Source organism: Dendrobates tinctorius, unplaced genomic scaffold, assembly GCF_039654945.1.
Source record: "Dendrobates tinctorius isolate UK_male_01 unplaced genomic scaffold, ASM3965494v1 ptg000019l, whole genome shotgun sequence".
Classification (NCBI taxonomy): Eukaryota; Metazoa; Chordata; class Amphibia; order Anura; family Dendrobatidae; genus Dendrobates; species Dendrobates tinctorius.
Window position 1 is genome coordinate 54,095,262 of NW_027361687.1, and position 19,862 is coordinate 54,115,123.

Below are 19,862 nucleotides of genomic sequence, written 5' to 3' on the forward strand. Positions count from 1 at the left end.
TCAAAATCAGAGAGTGAGCTAGATGTAGTGGGAGAGGGAGGACAGCGCATGGTATGAGGTGATTGGGAGATAATTTCCTGTCGGATATGGTCAATTTATTCTCTCTATCCTTAGCACAGTAATGCTTGTGAAGACATTACAAAAAATCATGCTATACGACAAGTGGGAGGAGAGTTAATTTGCATGCAATTAAGGTAAAGGGACAGACACCCTCACCAAGTGCTACTGCAGTTCTCCCAGTGTCGCTGCCACTTCTTCATAGTTAGTGGTCACAAAGAAGGAAGTCATCATAATAACCAATCGGATCACTAGCTAATGAGATTGTCACGATGTGACTGGCCCTGCGTGACGCGACCCGACGATCGGTCGGTCACAAAACCAACAAAGACAAACAAGGGGACACAATAACAATGGTGGGCCCTGCAATAGGGACCGAGGAAATGGACAGCTCCTGCATTCTCCTAAGGAAGTGCCCTGAACTCTCCTGACTTTCCCTATACAGGTTCTTTCAAAGGGTCGCCGACCAGGATACCTTGATCCCTCACTTGCCCTGCACCTATCTCTTACTAGGGAACTGGCAAGTGCGGACACTGGTCCCACCGCTGTACTAAAAAAACACCAAGGAAAAATAACAGACAGGGAAAAACAAACAACACTTAGCTTCCTCTGCTGTCATGCACCGGACAGCAGAGTAAGGCACCCGAACACCGCTTTCAGCTGTATGGCCACTGCACTAGATAAGCTGCTAACACCACTGCTCCAGATAATTCCTCTCTTTAGAATGGTTGGTTTCCAAAGGACCTGTATTACCAACAGTCAGCTGGTGTACCAGGTGACCTTATATAGGAAGGTGGGAGTGGTCTCCACCTGCTGACTAACTAAACTTGTAGTAACACCAGCGGCCACCGGGGGGGAAAAAACTAATATTAACCCCTGATGGCCTGAAAGGAAAATAGTTTATATAAGAGAATCCAGAATCTGACACAGATCCAAAAATGGATCGTGACAGAGATCTAATATGATTGGTAGCCCTAGAGATCGGGGGGACCAACCTCTAGAATGTGGGTTCCCCAATCTCTGTACAACAGGGAATGCCACATCCACATCCAGGCAAGGGATGATTGGAAAGCTGGCCACACACATGCAAGGCTGTCTCCATTCACTTCTATGGAAGTTGGCTCTATAGACTCGAATGGAGAAAGCCGTGGATATGTGCGTCCACCTACAACATGGGAGCCAAATGGGAATATTATTTGGGTGAGAGTCTGTGAGGCCACTTTTCTCCCTGGAGTGATATAACATATTCGTTTTCGACATCGGTAGTGATCCAAGCTCACAGACTCCACTGGTGGAAACGTCTGCCACGAATGTACGACTCGTCACTAATTTCAAGATATCTTGCTTGTTGTCGATGAAGGGGGTTGTCAGTGTCATGTCTGACTGTCACAAAAGAGACAGCTCTGAACAACTAAAATGGACCCCTAATGTGATCAGGACAAGTTTTCAATCTCTGTATTAGAAATAAGACATTTCCCGTTTACTGAAAGAAAGCAGAGATCTTGGAAATTGTGAGCAACAGAATACAACATTGAACAGACCAGTCACCTGCCATAATTGTTTCTTACACTTTGTAAAAGCCTCTGTTCTCCTGAATTCGGGTATGTCTCTCTTTTGTTCCTACTCCTCTCCATTCCTGAGATACGGCCGCTTTTTCCTTGTATGTAAATCTAGTTTTAATAGCCAAGTGGGCATGGTCCTTAATTCTTTGTGGGCGTGTTCCCTAGACCACACACGTTTGGCTAACAGGACTACATTTCTGTACAGGGAAGAGGGGCCATATTTCGGAATAGAGAGGCGCAGGAACAAATGAAAAACATCCCTGGATTCAGGAGAACGCTGGCTTTCACACCAGATAAATAAATTACATATTTATGACAAGTGACAGCTGCCTTTAAAACTTCTTTACTTAGAACTAGAGTTTCCCTTGCTGAAGAAAAGCAGATCAGGCAGAAAGGCTCGGCAGAGAAACCGCTCCCTGGAGAGATATGGCCTTAATTATAAAGTGGGCGTGGAGTAGGGCTGCGACAATAAAAATACAAAATTAGAAAAGAAGCTTTAGTGGATCCACATGTCTGAAGTCTGCAGACACAGCAAGAAGGAGGCGGCGGGCTGGACAGGAAGTTTACGTTTGTGGCTTTGAATGCTGGCTACTGTTGCCATGGTAACAGGCAGGCGTGCTGCACCCTCGCGCCCATACACGCTTCCTCACCTGGCAGGCATATCAGACCCACGCCGCGCTGGTTTATTTTCGGAGACCTTGATGATCTTCTGACCTGCAGGGGTGAAAACAAAATGCATCAAAGGCTGTTGCTATATATATATATATATATATATATATATATATATATATATATATATATATTCGGTGACAATATGCTTGTACGTAATTCTAAGCAAAACCAAAGTAAAAAAAAGTGTGTATATACCCTAATGAAAATAAATAAGTAAAAAAGCAAGTGCATTAAATAACATTGGGTACTTGGTAAACACAGTTTTGATCGAAAAAGTATAAAGCTGTCCCACCACGGCAAGGTGTACCCATTTGAGACAGTAACTACACTAACTCTGCCATTATTCACACTAGGTAGGTTTTAACCGTTAGTGTAGTTACTGTCTCAAATGGGTACACCTTGCCGTGGTGGGACAGCTTTATACTTTTTGATCAAAACTGTGTTTACCAAGTACCCTGTGTTATTTAATGCACTTGCTTTTTTACTTATTTATTTTCATTAGGGTATATACACACATTGCTTTTTCCTTTGGTTTTGCTTGCTTTTATGGCCAGTGTGAACATGCTTTTACATCATGCATGTCATTCAAGTCTACTCCAGTTCAGTTTTTTTGTGTTTCTTTTGTACAAAATTCTCTAGTATTCAGGCTTAGATATCGATGACCTATCTATGGTAAGTCCTCATTGGATCAGTGATTGTCCGTCACCTCCACCAGTCAACTATTAGCATGTCCGCCAGAGGTTCAAAGTATTCTGCCTCTCCGGGCCCAGCAGGACAGTCCTGAATTTGGCAAGCTGTCCCAGGTGGTTGGAGCTATGTCTCACTTTCATCTACGCTTTTTTTCATCCTACTCCTTTATCCAGTGTAGCGTGTAAAATAGATTTCCCCTTTAGTCATGAAAAGTAGCCTCTGCAACGGTATGTAGAGTTGAGCAAATTTGTTCGGATTCAGTTCTGAATACGATCAGAATCGAATATTGTTTTTGCAATATTCGTCGAACACAGACGAATGTCATTAGAGTCAATGGGAGTAAAAATCACCGAATATGTTTGGAACCGATACATTCGGCACGAATAGGGAACCAATATGGCAAATTCAGATTCGGCGACCAAATCCGAACAAATTTGCTCATCTCTACTGTAGACTAATGTTTGAGTCGTCCTCCTGGTATTGTAATCTCGGCCTCCGCTGCAGGACGCGGCTGGACGGCATGTGTACACGTCTCCAAATCTGCCGGGTATGACTCACTCGCCTTCATATTCTGGAAACGAAAAGTGTTTTCTGTTCTGTAAATGATGTTCCTGAGTCCGGCTGGAATGTGAAACCTCCCATTGTGGGATCCCAGAAATCCAAATGTAAAAATAAAAATGACGGAAATGGTGGCTAGCGGTCTCCATCTCACCACCTGCTTCAGCCCTCGTGGCAAATATCATGGAATATGAATCACTCGCTGTTCTATCCACGGCCCTCCATCTCGGCACCACCTACAATCAGTTCTGCTAAAGTTACATCGGCTGGCAGACTGGTTCATATGTACAGCACCCCACTTTTCTACCATTCACCTGGGGCACAACCTGTGGTCTGCGGGTTCACGTGGCCGGGCCAGTGGTGCCACCTGCCATCTGGTCATACATGCCTGTCTATATCTCCCGAGAGATGAGGAGAGGTTTCCGGGAGCGATACGGGCAACTACTAAGGGTCCACTCTTCGTATATCATTAGAATAAGGGTGTCCTAACCCTCTGTGAACCGGCCTTTGTGCCAACACGGGGGCACTGTATTTATTTTGGTTGATTGTCCCATGGGACCAGCTGACAATATAATGTCCAGAATATTCACCGACAATGGATATCAGGGGAAAAGCACGATTACACATACTGGGATTCAGCATGTCTGATCTTTGCTAGGAGAAGTGATGATGCCAGAGGTGTCTGGCAGTGGCTTTTTGTCACTCCCTAGTGAGAACACATGCCTGTGTGATTTCGACCTTGATAAACTGCCTTCCATAAATTCTGATCAGATCTACCATATTGCTTTATGTTCCCGGCTCTGAGGATTTTCTAGGCCTTTGTTTTGGTGCCGTTTTATGCTCTCAGACATCTTGGCTACAGAATAGATGCAGACAATTACGAGCTTTGTCAGTAGAACAAGCAGCATCTTGTCCGCTCACAAACCCGATACAGTTTTCTTTCGAAGTTTGTAGGTCGGCAAAGTTACTTCCTCCAATAATTCCACTTCTATTATTAGTCCGGAGCTGAATAATGAGTTTTGACAATCGTTGCAGCAGGCACCGTATTTCATGCAGCCTTTGTAAGCCACAACAGTACAGTTCTTAAAGTGGCATTGGACAAGGGGGCAAATGGTCGCTCCACAACTTCCACGTGAGGATTCACTCTGGGTCTAAATACAACTCCCTGCCGTATTGGCATTGACAGAATTGGTAATCTAGTTTTTGGCACTAGTGTATGGGTTGGCCATAGTTTTTATTTGGCTCTATTTAAAGGGTTAATTCTCATCTTCACTTTAGCAATTTACTGCATATTAAAATTGTCAGCTGTTCATCAGATATTAACACTTTTCTTTTGTTTACAGCTTGTTGTCTAAGAGACCGACCACCGCTGCTGTCTAGGTTGTAAGCATCGGGATTAGGAGATAGCTCCAGAGATCCTGGCCAGCTTCAAAATACTGCTTACAATCTCAATAGAAAAAAGCTTGTAAGCACTGCACATGTTCTACTGTCTAGCAGCGGTGGTCGGTCTCCAAGGTAACCATCTGTAAACAAAAGAAAAATGCTAATATCTCAAGAACGGCTGCAAATTTTAATAAGCAGTAAATTGCAAAATTGCTTGTAGTTACATGCACTATCCGACAATATCCTTTTATGGAAATGGGAATAACCCCTTGACGTCGTGGAATAGCTGCCGCCAGACCATTTTGGAAGATTTATCGACCTAAACGTCCCATTTTATAACACCGTGAGCTTTATACAGTCATCCTAAAAAAAAAAGTCATTCAACATCCACCACCTGGACGGAGGACACTGTTGTCTCTGTTGGACACAAACAGACAGGGGAGCAACAGGAGCAAACAGAAGCCCTAAAGGTCTTTTGGCCCATGACCCATAATCTTTTGAGGCCCTTTTGGAAATGTTGTGTCTGTCGGGACCCACAAGCTTGAAGTCATGCCTTTGCCTAGGGATACCCCAGACCTTTATTCTTGCCCCGACTGAGCCCATTCGGACTTCCCCACTTAGCCCTGTAAAATTCAGTTTTGTTAGTGATGAGACCTCCGGCAGTGGCGGGGTTAACAAGCGGCTCATCCCAGACGTTCCCCCCCTAGCGGATTAGACATGGGATCCCTGCTCCTGATATTTTTTTTACAACTAACTGCTTCCTAATGAGGGGATTAAAGCCAGACCTATAATTTCCAGTCCCAGGTGACACAAAGTCTGCTCCATCTGCACAGCTGGCCATATATACAGTTACCAATGCTTTATACATGGCAGTATTTAACCCCAGAATGACAGCTATCGGTTATCGTTGCCCATCACGATCCAGTCATAATCGATTAACCCTTCACATCCTGCAACTTGGCAAAATGGACTGTGACCAAGCAAGGGGAATAGGAGCAGAAACAGACGGTCACGACATGGATCACATAGAAGACATTACAGCACATTGCCCGGTGATGGAGAAGTGAAGATTTAGGGGTACAGCCTGCTCCCCCCAGGTCTCCATTGAGGGGGAGATGCACTGGGACTCTGCTGGGCACAGGGGAGTTTCACTTACCATGGTCTCTCTGGGGTCCTGCTTCAGGGTGAAGGTGTTCTTGGGTCTGGACAGCATGGTGGCAGAGGACAGCCAGGAGTACAGCACAGAGTAGACAGCTGGAGAGTCAGCCCCTCTGTGCTGCTCCCATGGTGACAGTATAAAGAGGACTTTGTTCTGGAGCTGAGTCCTGCGGAATAGGTTGGGGCTGGGGGTGGCTAGGAGACCCCCCTGCCCATGTGTGCAGTGCTGGAGGACAGGGCACTGCTGCTGGGACTGTGAGGCTGGCAGGGATTCCCCCTGCAGTGTGGGGTGTCAGGCTCAGCCTCTCCTCCTCCTTCTCCTCCTCCTGCTGCAGTGTCTGATCTCCATAGTGAAGCTGACACTGTAGCCACATGTATCCTCAGCCTCTTAAAGGGACAGGGGATGCAAGATTCAGCCCTGTGCAGAGCCGGGAGCCAAGTAGGCAACTTGAGTGTTTCTTAAAAGGACCTGAGGAAAAAAAAATATGTATTATCATTTTTTCTGCAAAATATTACGGCACAGGGGAGGTGCAGAGCATTACAGATTTTCAGCAGACTCATCAGCACACAGGTATTGTGGGAGAATAAACTTTAATTTGGGATATTCATCATCAAAAACATAGAGGATACAAGAAAAAAAATATAGGTCATACAGTACAGACTAGAGAGGAACCACATGTACATAAGCAATAACGGTTAACGCAGCGCCATCTGCTGTCTGCTCAGTACAGTCCCTCCGCAACATAAGTCTGCAGCTGTTGTATACTCAAACAAGGGGTTGATCCCAAATGTTCGGGCGCCCATAGATAGCAAAGACCGATCTTGGTGGTTTTTGTGGTCTTTTCTCCACAATGACACTAATAGGGATCATGGATACAGGAGCGAGACGTGGTTGTCATATCTGCTACTCTTTTCTAGAAGTGTTCTGTGAGGCCTTGACCCTGGGGTCTTAGGCCTCTTTCACACTTTAGTCTTTTGACGTCAGTTCCAATCCATCAAAGTGTGAAAAAACGGATCCGTTGCAGATTGCCAAAAAACTGATGCACCAGATCCGGTTTTTGGACGGATCCTTTGCAGCAGCCAGAGTCTGAAATTTAAAGGAACAGAACAATGGAAAGAGAGAGATTTTTTTTTGTGTGTGCCAGAACGGCTTTTAGGGTTAAATTTCATGAATGGAAAATCTTCTGGGCATGCTCAGTTTAAAAAAGCGGGTCCGCCGCAGACAAAAAAAGTTACTATGTCCGTCTACTCCAGATGGCGGATGCTGAAATTCCAACGGATCCGTCAAATAACGGATGCAACAGACGACCATCCATCGCAATCTGCCGCTAATGCAAGTCTATGAGAAAAAACAGATTCCGCCAAAAAAAAATGGATCCGTTTTTTTCAAAAAAGGGCGGATTTCGACTGACGTCAAAAGACTGAAGTGTGAAAGAGGCCTTAGCTGTCAGATCAAATCCCTCAATAGGGGCTTCCAGCGCTCATCATGGACCTTGTCTGGTGGCTTGTTGGACCTACTGTGCCCAAGACTTCCATCCAGAGGCTGGGAGGGTCTCCGATCTTATTGACACTGACAGATAGAGCTTCATTGATCTGATCTATGATATTAGTAAAAATTAGGTTGATTCATAAGAAAAGTGTCAAATTATCTTGTATTTTGAACCTAAAAAAAGCCCCAAATCATTTTCTCTTCTGAATTTCCATACTTTTGGATGATCGATATCTAGTCTTTTACTGTCTCTATATACGTGGTTATTACCGCGTCACGATATCAGTGAATTGAAAAGATCACCAGGTAGTACAGTATATTTTTTTTTTCCCTTTTTAATTTCTGGCCTTGTTCAGTAGACGGAAGTAATTCCTCATATAGCTCTTTACAAACGAGTTCTGATAAGTTAATAGGAAATCTTGGGCTTGGAATGTGGAGTTTGCCCGCTACCATTAGGCTGATGCAGATTCTGAGGACTTTGGTCTTTTTGTGGTCAGGTCACACAATAACATTACATTCCTGACGGTTCACGGTGACTGGGTGAAAGGAATCTCACGGAAAGAAATGAAGGTCTAATCCTATGAACTATATCTCCCCTCCTGGATGGCTCATTGTGGGATTCCCAAGTACGGAACCAGAAAATTCATGCAAATTTGACCTTGAGACTTTGTCGCCACCACTTGTTTTTATACATGTGCCTCGGAGGTGGAGAATATAAAAAAAAAAGCAAATTGTATAGCAGGGTTTTGCATTGGGCACATGAGGTCATCTGCTTTGAGTTTACTATGGTTTGTTGGCAGTCATTACTCTGGTGACTAATGAGCCATTCCCTTCTTTGCCAGTGATTGGCCTTTCTTCCACCTGGTATCCAAGTTACTTTTATTAAAACTGTTTTTAAGCCCTTGGGACTCTCTTGGCCACTGGATCCAATCTGGTGCTACATGTTTTTGTTCTACCAAGGCTCTTACTTCCATTTGTTAAAGAACTTGAGCACATTGGACAGAAGGCCATCTTCTACCTAGTAGTAACTCTTTTTGTGCCCAGGTTACTTTTTTTTTAGCCCTTGGGACTCTTTCATCTACTGGATCTAATCTAATGCCCAGCAGCTTTCTTGACCCAAGGCTCTGACTTCTACCAGTTAAGGATTCTTCCCCTAAGGACAGTAATTTTACAATTCTTCTCCCTGTGACCACTTACTGTATTTTGTGTCCGTTCTTTACCTCTTTGGAACTCTCTTGTCGGAGCATAGAGTACGGGTAGGCCGATAAACAGAAATGAGGGAGGAGATGTAGGGGGTGCTACAGTGTGGAGAGCTTTGTGGGTGACAACAAGCAGTTTAAATTGGATCCTATAATGTATCTCACTTCCATTAGATAAGGATAAAGTCTCTTGTTGATAGTGATTGTCCCATCTTCTCCCTGGAGACCACTCATTTTGTGCCCAACTTGCTTTATTTAGCTTTTGGGAATGTCTTGTCCAATCTGGTGCCCAAGGGTCTTTTTAGGCCAAGGAACATACTTCCACTTAAGGAGTTGCCTTCAACAGTCCATCTTATCCCATATGATCCCTTGTTTTGTAGATAAGTTACCGTTTTTTTTTTTAGCCTTTTCGACTTTCTTGTCCAATCTGCTGCCCAGTGGTTTGTTGGTCCCAGTCCCTTACTTCCACTACTCAAGGTTACTGCCCCTTGTAGAGTTGCAAGTGACCACTCCTATGCGAACCACAGTAACATTTTGATTGCCCATCTTCTCCCAGGTTACCACTCATTTTGTTCCCCAAGTTACTTTTTTTTAGCTCTTGGAACTATCTTGTTTACTAGGTTCAACCTGATGCCTAATTCCCCTGGCTCTTGTGGCCACCAGTTTGGGACTCTATCTCTGTGGCTTGTAACTGGGTAACCTACCTTGATATTTGCGACCATGTTAATCCCCTGCAGAGGAGAAGATTTATTGGAGCAGATGAAGCTTCTTGTCCCTGTAGTCCTCTCTTAGGTTTGGACAGGATGGAGCTCTGTGTGAGGGCTTCTGCACACCAGCTGGAAATTGCACCCCTGCCAAGGGTAGACAGCTGCGCTTTAGGCAGCTGTCTCTTCTGTTGGACACGCATCAGATCTGGATCCACCATAGTGAAACAAATAGTTGCAGCCAACAGCACACAGACTTGTGGAATGCACGCTCCAAAGATCCCAGGGACCAACAGGATCAGCGGCTCAAAGAAAACATGAAAAAGGAGCAGCATCCATTCCAGGTGAAGGAAAAACTTTTGCTTTTATTCTGCCATCAATATTGTATTGTTGCATCTATTGATGGCAGAATAAAAGCAAAAGTTTTTTCTTCACCTGAAATGGATGCTGCTCCTTTTCATGTTTTCTGGATCCACCATGGTCATACTTTGACTAAAAATTAAATATGAGATAACATTCCTACTTGTGTAAAGTGTAAAGAGACTTTTTGACCAAGCAGAGCTCCCTGGGAACAGCATCCTACTCGACATTGACAAGGGGCAAAAACCACCAAATAGCTGCCTGTGGAAGTCTGCCGATCTATGGGAAGCTTTTATGATTAGGTGCAACATAAAAAAGATTTCACAGATCCATAATGGTCCACTCCTCATCTAACTAAGGCCACAGAAAACATTTCTTCAGAGAGCGGTCATCTACGTGATGGTGACACACCAAGAATAGGCACAACCTGGAATCTGACACTCATAGGTGCCCGTATCCCATGGTATTATGGAGCTTCACAACACCCAGGTGCACATCTATTATTTAGGGTTAGTGACAGTACCATAGTGTCATCATATATTATGTGTATTGAAACCAACAGATCTTCTAGAATGATGGAATTAAGATGATTTAATTATAGCTGTGGCTGATCTCTTTACAAAGGTACCTAAAAAGTTCAGTAACTTTGCAAATACGTCACTTTTTCCATACCTGTTTTGCTACCCTCATCGCCTACTGTTTAAACTACTATTTCTATGAATTTTATGCTCTGTAATTTGCCATCCACTCTTTTGAGTGAGTTGTTCACCCTCATCAGCATCCTTCCAGCACCTCAGGTGCTGGAACTTCCTTTCCATCATTTCCCAGCATGAATTGTTCCCAACAAACTGTTTGCCTGCTCTGTGCTCAAAGCCCTTCCCTTAGCTGATCCTGTATGGAGCTTAACAGAAAGGAGAGCCAGAGAAGGTGCAAAGAGCCACCCCTAATTTCTGTAGCGAGTCTAAGACCCTAATTTATTTTCTCTAGAGAGACCAATTCTAGCCTTTGCTTCCTGCAGAGAGACACAGACCAATCACACCCCTTCGTCGTCTCTAATTGGTCACAGCCCTTGCTGAACACAAGTTCCGCCCCACAGCCTCTTTTCGAGAGAACCACACCCCTCAGACTCTTCCTCTCTTATGTATGATTTTTGAGAAATTGAGACATAAACAGGGGACCTGTGCCCCCAGTTGATCATGTACGCTAACAACCTGTTTTAACCCTTTAGAATCTGATTAGGTTTCCAACATTTTCCCCCTTGCTGTATAGTGCTCCATTCAGCAAGTTCTTGTCTAATGCTCAGTGACCCTAACTCCACGTTTGTGCTACAATCTATAATCGAAACTGATGTCGGCGCATCTTGGGAACACAAAGATTAATGGGTTATGACAATAACGACCTGACAACAAGGTCCTGGAGCATTTGCCAATTTCTGCCAGGGAGGACTGGGAGCACTCACACAGGCTGCAGATCCGTTCTGGCTGCCATACTGCTGAGGAGGGGGTCAGGCCTGAGCCCGGCCTGTACAGAATTCATCTGGAAGAAATCAGCACACATGCCTCCCTTGCCTGCATCCACAGTTCCTCCACACCATGAAATCGGCCCATACAAATTTAGACTGGAAGCATGCGCCACACCATGTGTACAGGCCTCCCTACCCGCCGCCACTCATAACGGCCCACCGGTCTGCTGGCCGCCATGTCAGCCTTAGCTTTGAAATATTTCAGTAAATATTTATTATTCCCATAAGATACCAATACTGGATCATCATTTCTTACAAGTCTATGTGGTAACATTGCTCTGTTATTCTGCCTGGAAATATAGGAATAAATTGACAGCTGGGTGGTACAACTTGGGAATGTGGACTAACAGAGGAACGGCACAAATTAGCCTTCAAACAGTAATTTATACAAGTCTGGGACACACTTACTGCATAAGATAGAAATAAGGAAGAAATAACAGGAAGGAGGACGAAGGAGACTAATGTGTGATTGATGTCTCCTATGTGTGTGTAAGCAGGTTGCGGGATGCAGTGACAGACAAGAGGCAGAGCAAGTGTTAACAATTTTTAATGAACAGGGAATACTCTACGCAGGGAGGTAATGGGTTAAGCAGGAGAACAAACAGTCTAATTGCAAAAGGATATGCAGAGTTCAAGAAAAAAGGATCAGGTAACGGCAGTTCTGGTGAATACGGTTAACAAGTCGGTAGGACCTTAGACTATGAAGTCAATAGCGCTGGGAACGGCTGGCGCGGTATCTTTTCCAAAGGGATCCTGTGTAGGAGGAGGAGTCCTTGCTGTGTATCCAGCCCGGAACCAAGGGGACTGTCACCAAGGTTCTTAGGGGGACTGTTTTCGGGGTACATAATTAGGAGACGGGACACAGAGGGTTCTAGAAAGGTTGGGGGCGTGGCCAATATAAAAGGGGCTGAGGACACCAGGAAGCGTCAGACGACGGAGCGGGAGAGGAGACAGGAGGCTAGAGGGCGCCAGAGAGCGAGAGCCAGAGCCAAAGCAAGGAGCAGAGAGCAGCAACTGGAGAGGCAAAAGGGAGACTCACCACTGACAGAAGAGTGACGGCACCGAGCCACCCAGCGGAGAGACACCGACCACCCAACCGCACTTCCAGCGGGCGCCACCGCCTGACTCCATCTCGCGGCTGCGGCCTGTCTGCTGCTGCCCGCGGCCGCTACCGCCCGACTATAGCCCGCGGCTGCGGCCTGCCCGCTACCGCCACCGCCCGACTCCGGCCTACGGCTGCAGCCTGTCCGCGGTCGCCACCGCTCCACTCCAGCCCGCGGTCGCGGCCTGCCTGCCGCCGCGCTCGGCCACCGCTACCTGTCCGCAGCTGGTGGCTGCAGCTTACACGTCCCAGCCCCTGGGCAATGCCGTCCCGCGTCCATCGGGAGGTGCAACGCAGAAGGACTCTTCAGGGGCCTGTTGTGACCTCACTTCGCCTGGGCGTAGGAACGCCTGAAACCTCCGTCAGATCCTCGTCGGCTGGGCCCAGCGGCTGAAACGCCGAAGCAACACCGACCGGTTGTCAGAGAGATAAGTGACACATTGTAGTTAATACTCAGGACCCGTAGTCGGCCATGCTGCGGCCCTATAGTGACCGGTCTTTGCCGGGTTAGTCGTGTTCATCTTACCAGTGTATTCTTGTTTTGATCCCTGTGAGGATAACTATTGTTAGCTTGTTTGGTTGCTCAAGATAGCCCTAAGGCCTATATATATATAATAGTTACATCTTGAGTTCATCCCGTCTCCCGTCTCGTCACTGCATCCTGCGATTACTACATTTGGCGTAGTTGGCAGGATGCAGCCTCCGAGCGAGAGCGGAGATGCTGTGGGCCAGGGGGGCAACGGTGGGCCCCGGCCCAGCCTATCCTTGGGGGGCTATGCTGAGCAATCTAACCAGGTTCTCCGGCAGCAATACTATGCTGTGGAGCTGGACGGAGCGAATGCGAGGGCTCTTTAGGATGCATCCGCTGACCCCTGATAGAGAGGCTGAAGTGGCCCTAATGGCGTTGGACGGGGAGGCCCGGGATTCCGTAATGTTGAGGCCCCCGGGACAGAGAAACACCTTCGTCAGGGTGTTACAGATCTTAGAGGTGACCCATGGGGACCCGACTGATGTGGGAGAACTGAGAACCCGGATGTTTAGTCGCATGCAGAAAGAGGGGGAAACAGTGACGCAATATATGAATGTTTTGCAGGAATTGTTTGTAGCCATTGAGAGAAAGGATGGGGTCGGCGTAGGGACCATGGACGTAACATTACGTGACCTTTTAGTGCCCGGGCTACGAGACACGCTGACGAAACAGGCTCTGCGAGCCTCTGTTCGGGAACAGGAGCAATGGGTGACAGTCCCTGTGGGAATGGCTCGGAGTATCGAAGCATCCGTAAGCGCCCTGGGTGAACCCCACTGGGTACAAGAGATGAGGCAAGAGCTACGAAGTATTAAAGGCGAATTGGCCGAAGCGAAAAAAGAGGCCACAAGGAGTCGCTAGGGCCGAGCAGAGAAGGCATGAACCATCGTGGCCCTCACCAGAGTCGGTTCCCACGACCACTCGCCTGTTACGATTGTGGAGAATTGGGACACTCCACCCGAGAGTGCCCACGTTGCAGGAGGAACCTACCCCGCCGGCCATTAAAACCAGAGGACCCTTAGCTGGGGGGACGCCGCTCGGAGCCAGAACCCACTACACGGAGTGGTGGAAGTCACGAAGATCTGATCGCGAAGTGTCCAGTGGTATGGGCGGAGTTCGAAGGCCGTGCCATAAGGTTCAAAAATTACTCATTAAGGTGCCTAGTAGATTAGGGTCGCAAGTAATGACCATGCCAGAGACTTATTTTCGGCAGCATTTTCCCGCAAGCAGTGAGACCTCAATGGGGGTCCGTGATAAAGCAGTTAGCCACCAACCAGTTACCAATTCCTGTTGTCGGGGTAGTCTAGATGTAGATTTCGCTGTGCGGCAAACCGCTGGGCCGCCACGGAGTGATCCTGACCCAGGGAGATACAAACAGCAAACATCCGGTTACCCTGCGTATGAATATACTGCAAGACTTCGGCAGCTTACTCCTCAACGAGCCAACACAAGAGACCCTGAGCCAGTGGGGTTCCCACACGCCCCAAGGACAGGTCTTCCAGCAGTTGATGCGGGGAGCACGAGTCCTACAGGACTGCCAACAGGGCAAGATTCTTGGGAAGGTGATCGTGCCTGTAGCCCCTCCACTCATGCTACCGCCCGGACAGACGGTAGTGGCCTTGCCTGTCTGGGCCCCTGTGCCTCTGGAGTGGAGATGCAGGTGGAGCCATGCTTCTCGGAGCTCCTGCCCCCCTGGAGTCCTGGTGGCCCGCACCTTGACCACTGTGGGGAAAGGGACCGTCCTGGTGCGTTGAGTTAATCTTAAAGACCAAGACATCGTCCTGAAACCACGGGCCGAAATGGCGAAACTGGTGAGACCTCTCGAGAAGGTGCTTCCAACCCCTGCGTTCCAACTGAAAGTATAAACAGGAGACACTTGGGCGGTGTCTATCCGATCTCTTCAGACCACTGGGTCCTCAGCCGAAGAGAACGGCTGAGCCATCCTGGAGAAAATGAGAGCAAAGCTTTCTGGCCTTACTCCGGCCCAGATACTGCAGGTCAAAGCGCTTCTGGGTCAGTACCAGGAGGTATTCGCCAGCCATGAGGATGAATTCGGATGTACCACAGCAATCACGCACGACATTCCCACTGCAGGAACAGCTCCTATCAGATACCGCCAGATTCCCCCACAACTATATCAGGAGGTAAAAATACTGGTGAGCCAAATGCTACGGAAAAGAGTCATCCGAGAAGGCCAGAGTCCCTGGGCGGCCCCCATCATCCTAGTCCGCAAGAAGGATGGAACCTTAAGGTTCTGTGTGGACTAGCGGAAACTGAACACTTGTACCATCAAAGATTCGTACCCGCTGCCTCGGATAGAGGAGTCCCTATCAGCTCTAGGGAAAGCAACATACTTCTCCACCCTAGATCTGGCCAGCGGGTACTGGCAGGTGCCAACGTCAGAAGAAGACCGCTCCAAAACTGCGTTCATCCTACTCATGGGACTATTTGAATTTAACCGTATGCCATTCGGGCTGGCCAATGCCCCCGGGACCTTCCAACGGCTGATGGAATGGTGTCTGGGAGATCTCAACTTTGAGGCCACATTGATACTGTATACCTGGACGACATTACTATCTATGCCGCCACATTTGAGGACCACCTGCAGCAGTTGGGGCAGGTGCTCGGGCGGCTACAGAAGTACGGGTTGAAGGTCAAACCTCAGAAATGCCACCTGTTCCGAACACAGATCGAATACCTGGGACATACCGTCTCCGCCGAAGGCGTTAGACCGTCCATGGAGAAGGTCGCCGCGATCCAAGGATGGCCTACTCCCGAGACGGTAAAAGATTTCTGAGCCTTTCTGGGATTGGCCAGATATTACCGATGCATTGTCAAGAACTTCGAGCCCGAGCCCTGCAGGATGTACTGAAGGGGGCCCCTGATGGTGCGAATGGATGGAAGATTCAGTGGCGAGAACTGCAGGAGGAGGCCTTCCGAGATCTCAAAGCCGCACTCTCAGACGCCCCAGTTTTAGCCTGTGCGGATTTCTCGCAGCCGTTCATACTGCACACTGATGGGAGTTTACACAGGCTAGGAGCTGTGTTGTCACAAGTCCAAGATGGTCGGGAAAGAGTGATCGCTTACGGCAGTCGGTCGCTTCATGACTCCGAGCGTAATCCCGACAATTACAGCTCCTTTCAGCTCGAGCTCCTCGCGGTAGTGTGGGCCATGCCGGAGCAGTTCGCAGAGTACCTGGCGGGCTCTGAGGTGTGGTAAGAACTGACAACAACCCGTTGGCCCACCTCGATAATGCCAAACTTGGAGCCCTGGAACAATTATGGGTGGCCCGGATGGCTAAGTTCAAGTACAAGATCATCTACAAACGGAGAGCGGAGAATGTGCGTGCTGATGCCCTCTCCAGGATTCGACATACGACCCCAGGGCGAAGCCAAGACGATGAGCTAGAAGGAGAAGAGACGCCGATCGCACTGGTCCCTGCTGGGCTCACGGCTATGACCCGAGAACAATCTCACCTAGGACCCACGAGGGGCCTGCTAGAACAATCCCAGGACAGATGGATCCAACAACAAGAAGAAGATGGAGAGATTGGGCCCCTGCGTCGATGGGTGACCGCAGGCAAAGTACCTAATGATACTCAGAGGCAGACTTTGATTCAGGACACTTTGTTAATGTTATGACAAAGGGAGAAATTGGTAATCAAGGGAGGACTATTGTACAGAAAAGCAGTATCACGGACAACATCAGCGATAGCTTGGCAGGTAGTAGTACCGGGAGCCCAACTTAACGAACTAGCTTGAGAGGTCCACGAGAAAGGGGCTCATTTTGGGGCTCAAAAGACTTTTCAATGGTTGCAACAAATGGCTTACCATCCTCGCTTACAGGCCGCAGTGGAAGAAGCTTGCCGTGCATGCCGCCTGTGTGAACTAACTAAACCACCCACACAACGGGCCCCAGTACAGACAATAGTAACGCAGGACCCCTGGAACTGTTAATGATAGACTATTTGACCATCGGCCCCACGCACCAGGGGTATGAACACTGTCTCGTCATGGTGGATCATTTCACCAAATTCGCCGTAGTGGCCCCTACTCGGGATCAAACTGCAGAGTCGGCCGCCTACGCGATTTGTAAAAACTTTATCCAAGTATATGGCTGCCCCCAACGAATCCATTCAGATCAGGGTGCGTGCTTCCTGGGAAAGGTCATGGAAGAACTATACCATATATATGGTATCGATAAATCCCAAACCACTCTGTACCACCCACATGGGAATGGGACCTGCGAACGACTCAATCGGACATTGATCCAAATGTTACGAACCCTGGAGAGCGACCGAAAGGCCCGCTGGCCTGAATACATCCACGAACTGGTGTGGGTTTATAACAACCAAGTACACCGAGTCACCGGTTACACCCCCTATTCACTACTATTTGGCCGGGAAGGCAAGGGAATCATGGAGGTGGAATTAAACCCAGAAGAACAACCCTGGACAGGGGTCTCCTCGTGGGTCCGAAACCACTGGCATCGGTTGCAAACCCTGCACCAAATCGTCCACACAAAACTCCAAGACCTGGAACATCCGGGGGGGACTCTGCCTCAATCCACCAACCTCCAGGCCGGAGATTGGGTACTCACTCGTACGAGATCAACACCCCCAAAACAAGTTGGAGCCCTGCTGGGAAGAATTCCCTGTCGGGTGTTACGACGAATAAGCCCCGACGGACCTGTGTATGAAATACAATCTGAAAAAGACGGGGACCACTCCACCTGTACCGTACACCATAATATGCTACGACCCTGCACCTTCACTGATCCCACACGAACCGAGGCCCATCCTCAGGTCTCAGAACCCCCGCCAGCAGTATGGGATGAGGATGATGAGGAAGATCGCCCCACGGTGCGAGCGGACACTTCGAGAGACAATACTTCAGTGGACCCGGTCGACACACCAAGCCCGGTTGATCCGCCACTGTCCACCACCCCAGAGGATTCCACCACAGTTGAACCACGACGCTCTGAGCGGTCAACAGCTGCCAAACCCCCCCCCCACGAACACTATGATCAAGACCAGTTCGTATGGCAGAAAAGCCTGTCGACCCAAGGAACCCAGGCCTCCTCAAAGCCTCACCCGAGGACTGGCGAGCATACAGAATGGGGGAGTGTAGGAGGAGGAGTCCCCGCTGTGTGTCCGGCCCGGAACCAAGGGAACTGTCACCAACGTTCCTAGGGTGACTGTTTCCGGGGGACATAATTAGGAGACGGGACACAGAGGGTTCTAGAAAGGTTGGGGGCGGGTCAATATAAAAGGGGCTGAGGACACCAGGAAGCGTCAGACGGCGGAGCGGGAGAGATGGAGACAGGAGGCTAGAGGGCACCAGAGAGCCAGAGCGAGAACCAGAGCCAAAGCAAGGAGCAGAGAGCAGCGACTGGAGAGGCAAAACGGAGACTCACCACTGACAGAAGGGGGATGGTACCGATCCGTCCAGTGGAGAGTCACCGACCGTGCTACCACTGGCCACCACCGCCCAACTCCAGCCCGCGGCTGCGGCCTGACTGCTGCCGCTCGCGACCGCTACTGCCCAACTTCTTGCTGCCACCCACGGCCGCCACCGTCCGACCCTGGACCGCGACTGTGGCCTGTCCACTGTCATCCGTTCTGTGGTCGCCACCGCTCCACTCCAGCTCGCGGTCGCGGCCTGCCTGCCGCCGCCCTAGGCCCGTGGCTTACACATCCATCGGGAGGTGCAACGCAGAAGGACTCTTCAGGGGCCTGTTGTGCCCTCACTTCGCCTGGGCGTAGGAACACCCGAAGCCTCCATCAGATCCTTGTCGGCTGGGCCCAGCGGCTGAAACACCAAAGCAACACTGACCATCACTCTGCCGGACGTCAGAGAGGTTAAGTGACAGGTTGTAGTTAATACTCAGGACCCGTAGTCGGCCATACCGCGGCCCTATAGTGACCGGTCTTTGCCGGGTTAGTTGTGTTCATCTTACCAGTGTATTCTTGTTTTGATCCTTGCGAGGATAACTATTGTTAGCTTGTTTGGTTGCTCAAGATAGCCCTAAGGCCTATATATATATAAAAGTTACATCTTGAGTTCATCCCGTCTCCCGTCTCGTCACTGCATTACGCGTACCTGCGATTAGACAACAATGTCTCATCTTCTGGCGGCAACGGTCGGTCTCCGGTACCTTCCGCTGAGCCTAGTCCATATGCTGCAGTGTCTGACAAGGGTGCGGGCCACAGTCCTGTACGAGCCCAGCGTGGGTCGGCAAATAAACACTGGCAAAGTCAGGGTGCAAGTGTCTGTCCCGCACCCGGTCACACTGATGTGGCACGTGCACTGTACTCACGGACATGAAGCGTACAGCGCCTTGCTCTCTGGTAGTGTGGTAGGGGGCCGGGCTAGGGGGGTGGACCACTGCTTACCAGACAAGGCAAAGACGAGTCGGAGACAGCTTCCACTTGTAACAGTTCCGGATTTATTTGTCATCCTCCTGACGACCACCAAACACACACCGCAGCTTCTTTACACCACTGTATCGCCAGGCCCGGGTACCTATTCTTCAGCTCCAGTCGCAGTAATGCACCTCGCGGATCTTTCACTGGGGGCTGTCCTAGACCAATCTATCCCCAGCGCTTCACCTGCCCGAGGTCGTCTTCCAATCGGTACCCCCGGGGCCTCGTCTGTTCTGTGGTCCGTTAAGTCAGGGCCTCCCCCTGACTGTCTCTTCTCCTTGCCTGTCCTGCGGTCCCTTGGGTCAGGGCCACCCCCCTGACTGTCTCTCCTTTGTCCGTCCCCCTGGCCGAGTTCTTCTCACTTTCTCCGTCTTCTTCTGAGCTCCTCCCGGGACTAAAAAACTCTCCTGGAGCCCCGCCTTCTTCTATTTATCCCCTCTCTCACAGGGGAATTTC

General features: G+C 49.0%; 1 protein-coding gene across 2 annotated transcripts in view; it reads right to left on the reverse strand.

Moving 5' to 3' along the window:
- The window catches only part of MTMR11 (myotubularin related protein 11), a 68,175-nt gene extending 61,742 nt beyond the window's left edge, over positions 1 to 6,433 (reverse strand). Inside the window, exons 1-2 of one of the 2 annotated variants that reach the window (XM_073567052.1) lie at positions 6,079 to 6,433; positions 2,270 to 2,333 (exon numbers count right to left, since the gene is read on the reverse strand). In XM_073567052.1, the coding sequence (XP_073423153.1) occupies positions 2,270 to 2,333; positions 6,079 to 6,135 (121 nt within the window). In that variant the 5' untranslated portion in view covers positions 6,136 to 6,433. The remainder of the gene's footprint in view (positions 1 to 2,269; positions 2,334 to 6,078) is intronic. The other variant, XM_073567051.1, reaches the window with a different exon arrangement.
- Positions 6,434 to 19,862: the final 13,429 nt, after the last annotated feature.